General features: G+C 38.8%; 1 protein-coding gene across 1 annotated transcript; it reads right to left on the reverse strand.

The window, feature by feature from the left end:
- Window positions 1-745: 745 nt before the first annotated feature.
- Window positions 746-18,830, reverse strand: LOC104586245 (uncharacterized). Its single transcript, XM_010243413.3, has 7 exons — window positions 18,049-18,830; window positions 16,785-16,863; window positions 14,316-14,470; window positions 11,268-11,394; window positions 10,961-11,146; window positions 2,124-2,195; window positions 746-1,997 (listed from the first exon to the last, which is right to left on the reverse strand). Exons 1-7 carry the CDS (start codon window positions 18,519-18,521, stop codon window positions 1,170-1,172), a joined length of 1,920 nt encoding a protein of 639 aa, XP_010241715.1. The 5' UTR covers window positions 18,522-18,830; the 3' UTR covers window positions 746-1,169.
- Window positions 18,831-19,082: the final 252 nt, after the last annotated feature.

The raw sequence follows: 19,082 nt of genomic DNA on the forward strand, positions 1-19,082 counted from the left end.
ATTTAAATAATTCTTAATTTTTTTAATCCTAATATAAATGAGAATGGATGTGTTTTTTAGAGTTACAGTTGCTTAAAACAATAACGTTTTTTTATGGGAGAATGGATGAGAGAATAAAAGATAATTGGAGTGGGATTCTATTAAAAGGGATAGTGGTGCCATAAAATCCACTCTCCCTTTCTTTTATCTATTAAATAATATTATATTTGACCATCCCATGGATACATATCCATATTCCATGAACTATTTTATGCTGCTGATTCCCATCCCTACTCACTGCTTTTTAAGCATCCGAGCGCAAAACCTTGTATTTTGTATTATTTTATATCTGTACTGTACATAATTGTATTTGTACTCCTTCCAAACTGAGCTTCTGGGACACAGCTTCTGGCATTTACGGTAACACCAGAAGTTCTGTTTGGTAAAATCTGGAGTCTGGACCAATATAGGCTTTCAAAACACTCAAACCACTGCTCAAAATATAAAGCAACTGAACACCGATGCTCAACCACTGTAGCTCAATTAACACAACACAAAAGCCATACCAAACGGGTTAGATCATAATAGTCCGACCTGCTTGTAGAAGATGTTCTGTCCACTTCTTATTTCGGGTCAACTCGCTCCATCCTTTGATGCATATGCAGTAAATAAGTAGTGTAGTCCATCAATAGAAGATTGAGACATTTAAAGATATAATGGAGCTTGAAAACAAGCATCATACCAATTCCCTGCAGGCTCTACGATGGAATAAAAAAACAATTGTGGTAAAACATCATACCAATCACACAAATCCATGTCATTTAACACCCCGAGGCCTGGAAAACTTCTCCACTTACAATGATATTGGACAAAACAAATTAAATATTACAGTATGGTTTACGGGACTCGTTCCTTCCCTTTCCCCCTAATTATCTAACACTAGGGAATTATGATGTGAAGTTACAATACTACACAATAGAAATGGCATTCCACAAGCACCTCCCTGGGTTTACCAAATCATGCTTTCTCCTTTAACTGGAGATTATGCAACTGCAAACTGATGAAGCCCATATTTTCTGATGCCTCTTGTCTTCTTGCTTTGTAAATGCATGCTTCCTGTAATATCTCATAAAGAAAGCAGACTCTTATACCTCCTTATGCTTTGACCAAGAACATTATTGACCAATCAGTCAGACTATACTAGGGGGGTCTCCACTCCAGTTGCAGACAGCTCGAGGCCAGCGAGTTCTGATGCAATCCACCAATGGTGCATGCTGTGGGGGTTCAAGCTGGGTAACTTCAATGACAGTGTCTTTACCACTATTATTCTCACCTGGACCGGAGGGAACAACCACATCTGCCATAAACTCCTCAGGAGTCCACCTCGGTGGGACTGAAACTCTTAATTTTGTGAGTCTTGGTCTCTGCACTGGACTCCCACCTCCGGAGGTTGCTTGGCTTCCATTTAGTACAGACTTTGCAATTCCATTAAAATGGTAGAGATCAAATACTTTCTTACCCATCAATCCAGTAGAATCTTTCAGACCTCCTGAACTCCTATCCAGCTCGAGCAAAACTTGCCAGAACTCACTCCAAACTATAAAGCCAGTGCTACAAAGGTGATCAAGCTTCTCAGGTGGCAGGCTAATGTTTGTTTCCCTGAGGACTTGATGAAGTCCTTCCACACTGATGAAGCCTCCTCCACCACTTTGGTCTTGGGCATCAAATGCTTTCCTGATCTGTGACTCCCGTTCTTCCAGTTCATTCTCATCTTGGACGTGGGTATCAAGAGCAAAAAGGACTGTGTAATGTGATTCACTTCCCACCACCCATATTGGCCACTTTGGGCATTTCAGATGCTGCCCAACCTTACAGAAATTGAGAGACTCCAGCAAAGTAAGGAATCCAACTTCCACACTAGTAGGTATGCCCTTTAGAAACATGCCACCTCCTAAATCCATCCTCCCATCAAACACATTAGGGACAGCCAGCCCGCAAAGCAGTAGGTTTACAATTTCCTGTTCCATGACCATCAAAAGCAACAAACTGTATCATCTGGTGCAGCCAAATTAGTGATAAGCATCCAACAGCTGCAATCAAACTACAGAAACCTGCAGAACATAACATTTCAGTGAATGGTGTACCTGTGAGGCATGTCCAAATGGTGCAGTGACCAATGGTAGGCTAGGATCATCTCTGTCTGCTTGAACAGACTCCTACAACAGCAAAATCTTTAAATGCTTTAATAGAAACAAGAACCAAGGAAAAATGAAAAACAGATTCTGATAAAACGTAATATAAGATGGTTGATTGGCCAAGTAACTGCAAAATAAACAGTGAAAAATAGATCCAGGTACATGTATTTTCTGAACAACACTAACATATAATTATTGTAAGTAAACAGGGGGAAACAAAAATTCTTGAGTCCAAGATGTTCATGTTTGAGATGACTACCAGATGACAGATGATTGAGATGACTGTAGAAGCCTGGACAAAGACATGTGTGATTGAGTCCAAGATGTCCATGTTTGAGAAAATCAGAAGATGTGATCAGCTTTGGTTAAAGATAAGGGAAGTAGGGAAGGCAACAGTTCTCTTGGATGTTGGATCTGAACTTGGTTGAATGGTTTAAGGGATCCGCCGTAGGTGCAACCTATGTTGATTGGAAAACACACTGGAAGGATACGATTAAAATTCCAAGAAAAAGATTAAGTGGAGAGGAAGGAAAATGCTAATGGAAAATTTATCTGCTGCAAGGCGTTTGGAGAACAAGGAAGATTTATCTGCTGCACAGACGATAAATGATTCGTATTCCTCAAGGGAGAATTTTGAAGGGATGGATAGATTTTGCTTCCCTCTTATAAGAGCAGGTCATTATATTTAAACAATAAATGAGAGAGGAAAAAACAAAAAGAGAAAGCAAAAACTGACTGAGCAGATTAATCCCGTTCAGACCATATCAATGACAAAAAGAACATTTGAGGAGAGGCAAGTGGCAGGATCACACAGAGAGGATGAAGAGATGAAAAAAATCAAACCTGGCAATGTTCAGTAAAGCTGAAATACCCAAGATTCTGCTGAACAGAGAGAACGAACAAAGGGAAGATTTTCTGGTTGTGAAATTGTCTAAGAAAGTTCTGAATTGGAGGTTTGTTGAGGAAACTATCAAGGAATTTTTTAAGATTGAGGATTCTGGGCCCTTTTGGTCCAGGGGGTGCTCCAAGTGGAAAGATGGGTTCCTTCCTGTAATCAGAAATTGGTGAAGACAGACAGATTAGTGGTTAGCCTTTTTTGGATCACCATTCAACCTATGGTGTGAAGAGCTGTTGGTGAAGATTGCAGATTTATGAGGAGCAATGATGGAAGATGCAAACTTGCAAGATCTCAGAGCAGTTTGTTCAAGATTAACAGGTGTGAAGCCAGAGATGATCCCTCGAGCGATTGAAGTTCAGATTAATGGTCACTGGTACAAGATTTGAATTACTACATAAGCTGAAGTGTCCTTGTGCAGTCAGGGGCGGGAGGTTCAAGGTGATGACATGATGGCAGAGTGGGTTCCATGTGCAGAAGAGTAAAGGTGAATAAAGTGGGTCAGCAGTTTAAGGTTGCTTGGGAAGATGAACAAGCATTTGGAAAAGAAGGTGGTTCTCAAGGTGGGCTAAAGGATAACTTTGAGCAGCCTGTGGCTCAGTCCTCGAGGAACACTTATGGGAAATGGAAATGAGGAAATTAATGTTTTAGAAGAGTCCAAGGAGCCAAACTCTAATAGTTATCTTTTGGTTCAACCGGAGGAGGGTGGTCCAGAACGATGGTCAAGTGTTATTTTTAAGTCACATGTAATGGGTCTGCCTGAAGTGTGTATGAATGGTGATAACACACCGATAGACAATGGTAGTGGTCTATCGTCATTTTCTCCTGTTCAGATGCATAGATGCAAGAAGGAGGTCGACAACAAAAAAGAAATTACAGAAGTTCAGACCTTCACATCTCAGGACAAGGATGGATTTGCATGGTGCACATCTTATTTCTACAAAAAAGAAAGAGGAGATGAGAAAGAAGGGCAACTCAAAATCGAAGTTGGGGGAGGGAATATTGGTGGGTCCAGAATGTGTTCTCAGCAATACAAGGTTAGAAAAGGAAATTGACAGGCCCATCCATTCATGCTGGCCGCGATGGAGAAAAGTAATAGAAAAAAAGGGTTCTTCTTTGAATGTGAAGAAGGATTCAATGATCAGTGTTGGTCTTAAGATTGGGGAACCAATTGTAGAGGAAGGAATGGGGGCAGATGTGCATCCATAGGAGGAGATGGAATCAGAAGTTGGAATACAAGGGGCAGTACGTGATTATAGTGTTATTGGGGACATTGGCGAAAAAGATGGAATCAAGGAGGAAATGGAGGAAGTTGATTTAAAAGAAGTATAGAACTTTCCCACTAGACAAAGATAATGAGAATGAAGTGGAACCGGAGGCTGAAATCTTAGAGGAGGAAGATGAAATTACTTTCAAAGAAACTCATGAAGTTGAAAAGGAAATGGACTTCAAACCGTTCAATTTTCCAGAGTTTACAGCAGATTGAAGATGGGTTTAATGGGAGGTGGTCCTATCAAGAAAATTAAGAAAGCCCAGAAGCAGAAAATACATTGTTACAATTAAGGAGGGGTTTGAGTTTGGTTTCTTTTAGGGGTTTAGTTTGGAGTTGGGTGTTTCTATTGTCAGGTAGAGGTCAGGGTTGGGAGTGATCTTTGGTGCCTTGCTTATGGTTTGAAGGGTCTTGGGTTGCAAATGGGTTTGATTCAATTGGATTATCTTTTTCCTTTTTTTTCTATGGTTTGAAGGGTCTTGGGTTAAAAATGGGTTTGGACTTTTGGGGGCTGATTTTGGTTCTGGGTTGGAAAGGTTCATGTTGGGAGTTTTGGATGAGGCTTGGTGCCTTGCTTATGGTTGGTGATGCCTTATCACCTTTTGATGTAATATTTCTTTTTTTATAAATTTTATGATCTTCAAAAAAAATAATGAAATTAAGCCACACTTCCAGATCCTATAAGGTAACCAAGTCTCACATTTTTCTGATTTTCAATTAAATAAATAAATAATATTTAACAATTAACATTAATTAAGGATCAATAAGATATAGTTGATGTATAGAGACTCTGCCATGTGAGAGTTACATAAGAAGGGATAGATCAGAACAAACAAAGAGATAGATACAGAAGATACAACACAAGCATCTAAGAGGCCAACATATAGCTGACCGAATCATCTAAAAAAAATCCTCCAAAAGAAGCTAAACCTCTATGCCTTTAGTCTATTCAGTTGAAGCTTATACAAGTTTGAAGTTACCAAAAGCAAATAAACAAAGTGCGCAGAGGACAAATTTTATGCTCCTCAACTTAAGCCACTAAGCAGCTGAACCTGCTATCATTGATCAATCTTAATTAACAGAAGTAGAGAAAATTTTAGATGGCATTATTAGAAAATGTTGCTTGCATACAGTAGCATAGCTTCATCAAAGACAACAAGTTTCTTTTCACCCTTGTAAATTCAATATCCATTTAGTTAACTTAACACTTCTCCAAAGTCAAAAAGCTAGGGTCATGGGATATCACTGTAATACCCAACCAAAGCTACAAATTATTAGATCAATCAATACAGACAAATTAGCCTCACTATAAACTCCATTGTCGAGAGAGTTTGGGGGAACTCAATTCCTCCAAGGGTAGGCATTTGCTTGGTTGTTTGATCTGGACAGCATTCTAATTTCTAATCATAAACCATTTGAAGTCAAGAAGGTTTCAGCTGACAAACACAAGTATTGCTTTCAAGGAAGAAAAGAACGCAAAACATCTTTCACATATTAAAAATCCACTTATTTTCATTTGGGAGTTTCTTCACTATTTTCAACATTAGAAAATTAATCCATCTGAACAAAGGAGGTTTTCTCCACTTGGCTGAGCTCACAATTGGGAAGGAGCAGCAAGGCTAATATGGTGGGAGGGTTATCCCATTTGCAATTTGTTGGGGTATTTGGAGAGAAAGAAACAGTCACACATTTGAAGATAAATATAAGTTTAGAAAAAGAACAAAAAAACAGTGGCAGAAAGCTTTGGTGGAGGGTTGGACCCTACCCCTTTCAGAAACTAAAGAGCTGAATAGGAGGATCTTATAGATAAACTTTGATCCTCATTAGATATTACCAAAGGGGATCTAGATCCATAAGCCATGAGCAGTATTTTTTTTTTTTTGATAAATGAATAAGATTTTATAAACCAGCAAATAAGAGTTACATGCAACCCATGGAAAGGCACAAAGATATGACCTTTCCTTTAAAACTAGTTACAGAATTATAAATACAAAAGAAATTACACAGAAGCCCAAAATAAAGTACCCTGAAGAACGCCCTGTTTTGCAAGTGAATCAGCCATTGACTTTGTTGATCTGCCTACCCACTGAACTCTGATTGTCATATTCCTTTTTAGCCATTAAACCTTTTCGAGAATATCTCTAAAACCCCAGATCACAGTGTCCGGATCCTTCAGCCAACCCACTATCACCTGGGAATCCCCTTCAATAATCAGATGCTTTATGCCTAGCTGATTTGCAAGCTGGATTCCTTGTACAACAGCAAGTAATCCGGCCCTTAAAGAGTCTCCCACACCCGCAGGACCTGAGTACAAAGATATAATGCTACTGTCTTTGGTTCTCAGCACTCCCCTCCTACGCCTGAAGGACCTAGATTTCCTCAGCTACTTCCATCAAAGCTCAGCTTAATAAATTCCTCCCCTGGTGGCATCCATTCAACCACATGTCTGTCCTTCCCGGTAGATGTATTAGCCACTACTAACTAGTTTCTCCATAGGTCATCAAAAGAGTATACATCAAAGAGCTTTAGAGTTTTCAACCATTGAATTGCCCTTGTCAGAATACATTTCTTTAACTTTCGATAAGCTCCTTTCTTTTCCACAGAAAATTCTGGTGTTCCTTTCTTCCCAAACTGTCCACAACAAGACTGCTCTTATGCACTTCCACATAATTATCCCTCTTTTTGTATGCCATTCAAAGATAGACGGACTAAACAGCAAGCTAGTATCAAATGGCAGGTTCCACCTACACTCAAACAACATAAAACTCCAATTCTATAAATCTGTAGCAAAGGAGCAAGAGACCAGTAAGTGGTGACAGTCCTCATTCTGAGATCTTACAAAGAACACACCAATTAGGGGGATAAGCACCACTTTGGTCTCCTCTTTTGCAGGTTTCCAAATGTATTAATCTTACCATAATAACTTCCCAACAAAAAACAGCATCTTTGGGAGAATGGGACTAGTCCAGAAATCTTTAACTGGGAAGTTCTAGGGTGCAAAAGTGGAGCAAAGGGAATTGAAGAAAGAGGAGCAAGTGAAAAAGCCTTTTGGGTTAGGGGTCCAAATTCTTGTGTCAGGTTTGAGGGGATCTAAACAAATAAACTCAAGTAAAGACAACAGTTCTGAAACACAAGCACTTTCATCATCACGTAACCCTCTATGGAAACCAAAATCCCAATTTAGGGCAACAGAAGAAGCTGAGGAGGAAATAAAACTAGAAACCGACTCTTCCCTATAAAGGGAAAGAGAGTAAAGAGAGAGAAAAAGGTCTTTAAGAGGTTGGTTGCCTACCCAAATGTCTTCCCAAAAAAGAACATTGTTTCCGGAATTAACATCATACCTGACCAGATTGAGAAAATGGGGAAAGGTTCCATGTATAGCCTTCCAGGGTATTGCAAGAGTTGCCCGTCGAGACACCCCGGCATCCCAACCGTTCTGCGAACCAATGTTTTAAAATGCGGAGGCGTGATGCGAGGCGTTCCACTACCTAGAGCCATGAGGCATAGTTCAGAACGCAAGAGGCGTAAGCCTCCTTAAGAGGAGGGGGGTTAGGAGGAGGAATGGGAGGAGGATGAAGAGGAAGGGGGGATCTCGCTTTTTCTTTATTTTTAATAAAACCTTTTATGTTAAGAAGAATAAAGATGCATAACATTAGTTGAAAGGGGGGGTCTTGTCGAAGCGGAAGGGGTAGGGGGCAAACCACTTTCTTTCCCCTTACCTTTTGTTCCCTTCCCTTTCCTTTTCTCTTTTTTTCTTCTCTTTCTTTTTCTTTCCCTCCCCGTTCTTTTCCTTTCCTTTCCTTTCCTTTTTCTTCTTTTTTCTTTTTTTTTTTTCTGTCTTTTTATATAAGATGTGCATGAGGTGCATGAGGCATACGCCTCTAGCATGCCTCATGAAAAAAGCGCATGAGGCGTACGCCTCAGAGGTGTCAGCGCCTTTGGCATACACCTCAGGGCGTTTTGGGAGCACCACGCCTCCCACACCTTTTAAAACATTGCTATGAATAACCATGAATACTATTTACCACCTTGTGCCACAACCTCTCTCTCTCCAATGGCCATATCCAAACCCACTTCCCTGGTAGAGCTTCATTCTTAAGAACTAGGTTTCCCAATCCTAATCCCCCTTCTTCCTTACTCTTGTTGACTATCTCCCACCTAATCAAATTATCCTTCTTCTCTTCCCCTGGCTCCCTCAAGAAATCCCTCATCACCTTTTCTAGCTTCTTGGCTTCCCTTAAGAGTATCTTGAATACTGGAAGAAAATAAATCGGAAGACTAGCAAGTGTCACCCTAATCAAGGTCACTCTACCCCCTATCGAAATATAACTTTTTTTCCAAGAAGCCAACCTCTTTTCAAACTTTTCCACAATTAGATACCAGACCGACTTTCTTTTGGGTTAGCTTCTAACGGAAGACCCAAGTAGGTTAAAGGCCAATCAAAAATGGAACACTCTAGACAACCTACTATACCTTCTACCTCCAAAACTTCCAAATTGATTCCCACCACACAACTTTTGTCAGTTAATTGTTAGGTTTGAAGCAAACTCAAAGGATTTAATAAGATCATTTAGGTTCCTCACTCTCCCTAAGTCTCCCCCTTCACAAAAAAAAATGATGATATCATCAACGAACTGAAGATGAGTCACCGGGACATTATTCCTGCCTATCCTCCAACAACTTATTAGCCCTTCCCTATCTGCTTTAGAAATCATTCTACTGAGCACATCTACCACAAGTGTGAACAAAAAGGGGGAAAGAGGATCTCCTTGCCTGAGACCTCTACATGCTGGGAAGAAATCCTTGACCCCTCCATTAACTAGAACTGAAAACTAGCAAGATGTTATGCATCCACCCACCCACCTACAACATCTATCCCCAAATCCCCATTTTCTTAGCACTTCTAATTAGAAAGTCCCAATCCACTGAGTTGTAGGCCTTCTCAATGTCCAGCTCACAAATAAAACCTTAATTGCTTGATCTCCTCATTTCCTCCACACATTCATTTGCTATAAGGATCTGGTCTATAATCTGCCTATCTTGTATAAAGGCTCCTTGGGTTTGAGTAATGAGAGACGGGAGGACCTTTTTAATCCTTAAAGAAAGCATTTTTGCCACAATCTTATAGATGCCAGTCACCAAACTAATCGGCCTGAAATCTTTAGGGTGTTTGGCATCTAATCTCTTCGGGATGAGAGCTAAGAAAGTGGCATTAACTCTCCGACTAATCACATGGTTGTTTTCAAACTCCCTAAATACCTCAAACAAATCTTGTTTGATAGTGTCTCAACACTCTTGATAGAAAGCCATGGTAAAACCATCTGGTCCAAGAGCCTTTGACCTGTCCATAGAGAAAACAACTTGTCTTATCTCTTCCTCTTCAAAGTTTCTTTCTAACCAATTCACCTCAACGGCCGATAGACTTGGCCTATCTAAATCTTCCACTCTCACCCATCTCTCCAGCAGCCTACTCAAAATGGATTTGAAGTGAGTTGCAAAGCAGTTGGCTATCTTTCTTTTTTCATTTCTTGACTTGGATCTAATGTTTTGGTGAAAACTCTAAACTAGCATATTGTAATCCTTTTCCATTATAATAATTTTTTTATCAATTCCATTTTTATAATTTTTTTCATTTACTATAAAAAAGTTGTTAGCTTCATGCCGAAAGATCAAGTCTTCACTTGTATAAGAACTCACCTCAGTAGAAACAGAGCTATGAGTGCATACTAAGATCTTCCTTCTGGCTAACATTGCATTTTCCCTGAATTCCAGTTAGGCTATCAATGGATCGGATACTAACCCAATCCAATCTGAATCTATAATGAATAAATCTGTTAAAAATACACCTAAATTTAAATCCAAAATCAAAATCAGAACAATCCAATTTATGTAGTTGGCATCGATGGTACCCTCAGCATCACACTAGCACTAAAACTGATAAGCAACAGAAGGAAAAGCATGGTAATTATTAAATAAAATCACAAAATAAGAAGATAATATTAAAAAGCGAAGTAGACATGTAACTCTCCTTTGCCATGTTGGAGAAATGAATTGCCCAGATTCCCTCATTGGTTTTCTGATATTCCACTTTTCCCCCTCTTCAGTCTCTTCTACATTCTCTTTCCCCCGAAAATTAATACAACTCTAAAATCCATCTAGGAGTGTTTTTGACATATTTTCTTGATATATCTTGACTGATTTAGATCATGTTTCTTTTTTATTAGTTTTCATTTTACCTTTTGATCTCTGTCATCAAGAGGGAGCTTCAGATTGGATATTTATTGGATTAAGTCACGGTATATATCCAACACAATTTGATATTAAAATGATTTGAAATTTAAATGTGCACCATATCTGAATAAGGAACATCAAATCCAGAATAATCAAACCAGATTAGGATCAGACTGGAGCAATATCAGTTCCATTAGCAGCCCTAGTCGCAGTTCCCAGCACCCCAACCCCACAGATAAAAGACAAGGACTAAATAAGCTAAGTGACATTTTCATACACAGTGTTGTGATGAAAGGCAATGATAAAAGAGGTGCAACAGCCAAGAGAAAGTTTGACTGTTAAAAATGCACGAAAGAGAAAAAGAGAGATGCTATCAATTGGCAAGCATACCAGTCCTCGAGAAAGTAATGCAGAAATGAGGAACAGTATTGCTCCCATTCGACTTTGAAAAATGGGAAGCATTGACTTGAGACCGTGAAAAGCACTGGTTGCCGAACTATATGTCTTGACTCTTAAAAACTTGTGCAAGTCTGAAGCTGATTCAATTTGAAGGCCTTCCAAGGCTTTTGCAATTATCTGTAGGTTATATACATAACAAATTCACTATAAGCAAATTAAGACACAATCTGTAACGAAATAACTGCAGCACAAGGTTAATCTACAACAAATACGATAATATCAACTTAGAGGCACTCACGTCATCCTTTTGACCACCTTCAGATCTGTCCTCAACAGGGAGGTTGATGACACTCAATGTTGCAACAGTAGCCCTTTTCTTACAGCCACATGAAAATAGTATTTCCATCATACTATGAACCAGAGCTCTGCAAAATGTTAACTGATGTCAACAAAAACTGTCCAATGCAGCATGCTGGCAAAAGACTTAGGAAGGTAAATACTGAAATATAAAAAAGAACACCCAAATGTCCTAGTTATAAACATTACTGGAATTGCAAGAGTAAATTTGATTTAACTTGTTCACTTATTATTATTTAAATCACTAAGAAGAAAATTCAAACGTCTCCCTTTTTATCAGTGAGACAACAACCATTGATCTGGGTAGGCAATCTGATCAGGCACACCTAACATTTCAACACTCTACATTCTGTGTTATGCAGCTAAATGCAAAAGAAGATTGTAGCTGTTGTGAATATATGCAAGAAGTAATCTTGATGCTACAAAATACACATACCTATTAGACAGTGTATGCCCTTAGCTCCAATCAGAACGATGCACATTATGACATTTAATGTAAATGAATAAAGTACATATTTTATTCATGTTATTATGGTGTGTTTCTGTGTAATACCTTTAAACTGGACACATATGAGACTCGTGTTAGTTTAGAATCTTCACAGCCGTTGGATAGATCTGGGGAGATTTATCCTGCCAAGGTTGACACTGATGTGCCGCCAAGTTGGTTGGGGTGGCCTGTCTCAGCTGCCAGGGTGAGACCTGAGGTACATGCAGTGTAGGTTTTCTTGAAACCCTGCATCGGACCAAAATTCCAATATTGCCCTGGGCCTTAGAGATAGATGGGCAAAACTGGAATGATACACCTGACCCCTAGACTCGATTATGATACTACACTAGGTGTCGGATTGGGTTGTCTTTGATATACCAATCAATGAGATCCTTAGAGGGGGTCAAAACCTTGGTATGTTGGGATGGTCCGAGAATTCATCTGAGTGGGTGATCATGGTGACAGGATCAACCCCTTTGTCAGACAAAGTGAATGATCGGGGATGCACTCCCTTTGATGGAAACCAAAACCGCCAGCAGTTGATTTCAATCGTTGAAATTTGATTTTGCAAAATATATTTATATAAAGATATACATATACATTACGGTTTCAAAATGTTTGCAAAAGGTTTTAATTGCTTAGATCCATGTGAGTAGAGAGTGTAGCATTGTACCTTGCAGCCGAGGGAGAGGTCCTCCCTTGTCGGGGTGTTTGATCATTATGGGCTGAGAGGTTAAGTGTAAGACCATTGAGGGTAATACCTGATGGGCTAATCTTACATCTGCCCATAGTCCTTGGGTTTTATAAGGTGGCTTGACCCAAAGACCATTTAGTGTAAATGTTGGGCCCATTAAGAGCCCATGGTGATGGACTCAAGGATTCACTGTCTCCTACAGTGAATTCGGACAGGCCTTGTAACAGAGGCTGGGCTGAACCCATGTGGCTGATGTGTAGATCAATGTTCGGGTCTCACGCCATACAAGGATAGCCAACTAGGCAGCAAATTAAGAGGGCTAGTGAGCACATAGACTTAATGGGCCTAAAGCCCAATTCGAACTGGCTTAATAAGATTAATTAAATGAGGACAATTCTAGGATTTGGATCAGCAAATAGAATAAGGGATTATCCTTATCCACTCAAAGAGTTCAGACCCAAATAAAGATTTGGATCAGGAAACTCCTAATTAGATTAGGAAGGTTGATCTTTATCTACAGATAAGATAAGGGATTATCCTTATCTCTTAAAGAGAGTCCAAATCCAAATAAAAGATTTGGATTAGGAAACTCCTAATAGGATTAGGAGAACCTCTCTTTAAGGTTATAAATAAGAGAGCAGGGTGAACCTACAGAGACACAACAGATACATCAGATAGTCTGTTGAATTAAGAGAGAAGATAATATACAGTTCGACTGCTTTGTCTTCTGCTCTTGTTCCTACTCTTGTCGCCCTACCCAGTTCGATCTCCACCAATGGGAGTGATCAAGAACAGTTCTTGATATTGCCTTTTGCCAGAAGAGGCAATCTGAAGTCATGCTCATCAACCCTCCATCATATTCTTGCTGAAGAATTCGGTTCTTGTTGAAGAATCGTCTTGCTGGTTCTGCTTCACCTCACACCGTGTCATCTTCGGTGGTAGCAGTCTTTGGTTTTTTCCTTGGGCGTGAACACCTTCATTGGGAGTTACTGTTACTCCGTATCAGGTATATCCCTCTCCTACCTTTTTGGTTTCAGATCTGGTCTGGTTTGTTTCAAGATTGATCCTTGAAAATGCAATTTTCTAAAATAGGGAATGCGATTCCCACATGGGAGAGAGAAATTTTTGAAATTTCGCCCAACCTTCCTAAAGGGTTCGGCCATCCATATGATGGATCTCTCATCCCTTCAATACCAACACACTAAGAACAGACTTGGACAGTACTTAATGGATCAATATGTCAGTATGTAATAAACTTCTAAACTGAAAAGTGGGAGCCAACTAATGGTGGCTCAGTTGGCAAGTTCTCTCACAGGCTTTAGCTGAGACTCAAGATTGAATCCTATTGTCAATACTCAACAGGGTTGGAGGGGAGGGGTATGGGTATGGGGAATGGGCTACCCCCATTATATAGCTCTATGAAGCCAAAAAAGAAGAAAAAAAAACTAAATATTAGAAATAATAAATTAAATGAATATTTCCATTTCCAAGCATACTAATCCTTCATTAGTTAAATCCAACTGCATCAGGACAAGAACCATGACAAGGGAACTAAGACTTATATTTAGGAATAGAAAGAAAGGAATAATACATAAGAAATTAAGAAAAATATCTAAGATACTAAAACGGAAACATGTAAGCACATACAAATGGCCAACTATTTTACAATAACACAAATCAATGACTAATCACCTATCAAGGGACTAGTGAAAAGCCTTTCCTGGAGATAGGTAATGGACTTTATGTTTTAACACTACATAGCAGAAATGCATACAAAAATCAGGTCATTGTGGCAAAAGAATAATCACCTTGCCTTTCCATCTTCAGTTAGAGAAGCAAAATTACCCAATGTGACACATTCACTTCGAGACAATCTCCTTGCCCCCATATTTTGGGATGTCAAACTGGTTGCATCTTTACCTTCTTCATCAGTTGCAAACAAAAGGTATTTGAGGACAAATGCCTGCATAAACAAAAAATAAAAATAAGACAATGGTGTAAGACAAGGACCTTTTGTTAAAAAAGATGGCATGGCCCACAAAAATGATAGCTCATACAATTTGAATGACAAAGGCTATAGAAGGAAAAAGACCATCATAGACAAGAGCCTTTGTTAAAAAGATGGCATGGCCCACAAAGATGATAGTTCATATAATTTGAATTTTTTTATAGATAAAATTATCTTCCATTAATTTAATGATTGGTTACATGAAAATCCCCTTAGAGGCACAAGGTGTCGCCTCTCCGAACAGCAAATACAAAAATTACAACAGAGATTACATGAATGTTGATGTTAAACAAGAGTTACAGTTGTGCCCAGAACATGTTTCCCTATTTATCCCTTGTTTTGCCAAGACATCGGCAAATGCGTTAGCTGATCTCCCAACCCACTGTACTGTTATAGACATATTACAAAGAGAGTTCATATAATTTGAATCACAAAGGCTATATAGGAAAAAGATCATCCTAGACATTATCACCACCACAATCATCATCTATTACCTAAGCCTTAATCCAACTATATGGTCCCAGCTACATGAATCCTGTTTCACCATTCTGTCATGTTAATGTCATATCCGCTGTTAAATCATAAGCACTTTAATCATTTCTTACTACTTCAGCCCTTGTCCTTTTTGGATCAGCATAAATATCAAGTGAAAAATACATGATCAAGTTAAATAGCATAATGGACATAGCTCAATGATCCGTCTTATCACTGAAAAAGTTCACCATGAATGATAAATGCAATATAATGAATACTGTTCCAGTATCCGGTCTCACAATAAACAACTATCAGAAAGAAATTATCAAGAAAACAAGTATTCAAAGATGAAGCAAAAAAAAAAAAAAAATACATAGATTCTATCCATCAAAGACAAGAGCAAAACAAGGACAAGAAGATGGTTATCTACTTATAATGGTGAGCACTATATCCATGCTCATCATCATCATCTAAGTGTTGGCCCAACTATATGGGATTGACTACATGAATCCTGTTTTTTCCATTCTGTTCTGCTCAGTGACATATCCATTGTCAAATCAGGAGTGCTTAAATCATCTCTTACTACTTCAATCCATATCCTTCTCAGTCCGCCCCTAGCTCTTCTAGCCCCTTCAACTTGCTACAGATCACTTTGTCTTACAGGTGCTGGAGATGGCCTTGTCTGCAATATGAACAAACCATCTTAGTCTGCCTTCACTCATTTTATCACCTATTGGAGCTACTCCTAGGGGTCCTTCAAATGACTTCATTTCTATGTCCTTTCTAGTTTTTCCATTCATTCATCTCAAAATTTGCATTTCTGCCATTTATTTTTTGCACATACTGTTTCTTGACTGCCCAACACTCTACATACACAACATTGCTAGCCTTACAACTGTTCTATAGAATTTTCCTTGTAGCCTAAGTGGTCTTCATCCATCACATAAGACTCCAGATGCACCCCTCCATTCTGCCCATCCTGCTCTAATTCTATGGGCAACATCCTCCTGAGCACTACATTCAATCTACAAAGAAAAATCTGATAAGATTAAAAATACACATAGCAAAGACCCTTCCAAAATTTGGTTATAGTTAGGTTAAACATGCAAACCACTTCCATTTAGACAGTGACAGCTTAGTTTGCCATGTAAAAGTACAGGTACATAAAATTTTTGTGTTTTTCCATCACTTACATAGGTTTTTATGGATATATCAGTTGCTTTTATTATTGTGCTAAAGAACAGTTGCTCTTATTACATTATGTCTAAATTGCAAATACAAAATTAAAGAATTCCAGAAAATAGCCTTTCACATAACAAAAGAACTGTCTAGGCATGTTTGGACCTCAAAATTTTCCAAAGTTCATGTATCATAAAAGTATCGGCGTGTCAGACTTGTTATGCAGATGCAGAAAGCCTTGAATTTGTAAATAGGGTGTGTGTGTGTGTGTGTCTGTATGTGCAGGGGAGGGAGAGAAAGAGAGAGAGAGAGTGTGTGTGCTTTCCAAAAACATTGGAGAAAAAAGAAACAAAAAAGTTGTCATTTAAAGAATTGCAATTTGAAATGGATGGCACAGGTATAAATTGACAGTGTTGGATTCACAAATCACAAAACATGAACAATCACTCAACATTAAGGTTCATGAAGCATCAACTTTGGAAGCACCAGGTGCTTCACATAGAAAACAACACAATTTGAAAGCATGTGCTGCACACTAAAGGAGGTTCAAATGCATTACAGGGGTCTATAAAATTGCAACCTCACATAGATAAACATTGAAATATTACGGCATCACCTGTATGGTTGCTAAAACGCCACAAGGCCCCCCTTCATGTTGTACAAGGCCCATAGATGTTTCTTGGTCAGAGCTAAACCTACAATAAAATTTTATAAAAAGCCAACAAATAAACAAAGCTAAATCACCATCGATTATATAAATCAATCATTAAAAGGAACAAAATGTTAAGCAAAAGCATCATCTCATGACACAAGCAAAAGAATCAAAGGAAAGACATGAAATGATGAAATTTTCCAAAAGAACAAGTTTGCTGCCAAGCATTGCTAGACTTATGCTTTAACTGTATGGAAGACCCACACGGCCACAGTTAGATTCCCAGCTTTTATCCAGATTCCAGAAATTAATTTAATGAAGAGCAATATTTATGTGAGCGACCAAGGGTGAGGAACCAGGAAAGTGGTTATCTCAAAAGGCTAAGATGATAGTAGTATAAAGCATCAAGGACACGTAAGCATGAGAACTTTTGAATTAATAAAATAGTAAAGTACTGTATCCTCCTAATTTGCTAGATTCTTCATGTATAAGTTCGAATGATATTGTTTAGTTTGTGATTATCGTATTAGATTCTTTGCTTTGCAAAGTGCTTTGCTTTATTTTGTGATATATATATAGATAGATAGATAGTTAGATAGATAGATAGATATATTATACATATATATATATATATTATCTTTATATATGTTGCTTAGGTTCCTTTCCATTTTCCAGTAATTCATAAGGATGAAACCACATATACACCATGTAAGATCAATCATTCTAACCAATGTTTCTGCACTTCTATGTGCATCACAACCTAGTTGATAGGCAAGATAAATTGTTTAAGGTAGGGATGCGTCATGGGTGAAAACATAGGAATAACATCAATAGTACCCAAATAATCATTAATCATGGTAATTAGCAGATATGAAATGTCTAGCATGTCCATAACCAGGTTTTTGCATTGAAGTCATGTACAACAGTCAGTGTATATGTATTATTTATAATTGAAAAAAAAAATGTCTCCAATATTAGGGAAAAAGTACACCATAAAATCACAAAATTAACTTGTAGTTGAAGGTGTGATTGTTGTTGCACATAATGAGAGGTATATCCCAATAAAAGCGGTAGCATTACAGTCTCAAGAAACTGCACAATAACGAAATAATAAATAAATACACTATAATACTAGTCCAGCTAAGTTTGCCCCTAATTCTTAGTTTCTTACTAAGCATTTAAGCAAATGCAAAACCTCGAAAAGCTAAAAACAGAATGTATACCTTACCTTATGCCCTGATGACTCCATTGAGCAAGAATATCCTTCGAAACGCCACTTCCAAACACCATTGAAAACAACTGATCCGCCTCTGCAGAAGATAGTTCTTCCCCAAAGGTCACATTTTTCGCTTCCTCCCTCGTACACTCCGCCTCGGGTTTTTGTCCAACAGGCCCTGCAACAACACTCCTTTCTGCCTTGGTGACGGGAATGCTCGGCTCCGGCACGGCAACTGCAACTGCAACCCTCCCCGCCTTTGCAGAGGCAGCATTCTTAGCCAGCATCATCCTCTTCTCTGCAGCCGCGGCCATAAGCTCTCGCTGCAATTTCCGATTTTTCGCCTCGGGCGACTCCTCCGAATTGGAAGAAACACTTTGAATACCGGCATTCTCTCTAGGTTTGCTCCTTTTCGCCTCAGGGGGTGACGGTTGTAGACTCATACGCAGAGCCATTCGCAAGTCCTCTTCTTCTTGATCCGCCATGAAAGCTACTTCTCACTCAGAACAGAAAACAAACCCTAGCAACTACGATTTGAACTCTCAAACGTCTCGATCTAAAACACGTCGAGAAAGATCGAATTGCGCAAGAATTATCACTGTTCGTCGGTCGAATATCAGTACCGGTGATCTAAGAGGAGGGATGATCAATTTCGAAACCCTAAAATTCAAAAAAAAAAGAAAGGAAAAAAAAAAGGAATTTTTTTATTTTTGCGAAAGGGATGGAGAGGGTGGCGTCGCCACTCGCTTACTCTCTATAACCTTTTCATTTTTAATTTCTTTTCACTGTCAGTTACGCTAGCCAGGCCTGGACATAACCTAAGATCGGTGTACGCTACCAGGAAGATTTCTGTACGAAATGACTATTTTAACCCTTCTCCGTGAGAGTTAAGAGACTGAGTTTATTTTGTTAAACGAATGATAAAGTAAACATGATAAAAGAGATGGATAGTTTCAGTAGTTTCAATCTCTGTTAAAAAAACTACCGGCGGAGACTTGCCTTGCATGGAAGGCTAACGTCTTCTTAATGATTTATTCCGGCCAGGA

This window comes from Nelumbo nucifera, chromosome 1 (genome assembly GCF_055504915.1).
Source record: "Nelumbo nucifera cultivar China Antique chromosome 1, China Antique-T2T, whole genome shotgun sequence".
In the NCBI taxonomy this organism is placed as follows: domain Eukaryota; kingdom Viridiplantae; phylum Streptophyta; class Magnoliopsida; order Proteales; family Nelumbonaceae; genus Nelumbo; species Nelumbo nucifera.

Excerpts from the sequence above, each read along its gene's own strand:
- LOC104586245 (XM_010243413.3), bottom strand. The coding sequence starts at position 18,521 with ATGGCGGATCAAGAAGAAGAGGACTTGCGAATGGCTCTGCGTATGAGT. Across the intron at positions 11,147-11,267 it reads AAGGTGGTCAAAAGGATGAC|ATAATTGCAAAAGCCTTGGA; the intron begins GTGAGTGCCTCT and ends TATAACCTACAG. Across the intron at positions 2,196-10,960 it reads CATTACTTTCTCGAGGACTG|GAGTCTGTTCAAGCAGACAG; the intron begins GTATGCTTGCCA and ends TTGCTGTTGTAG.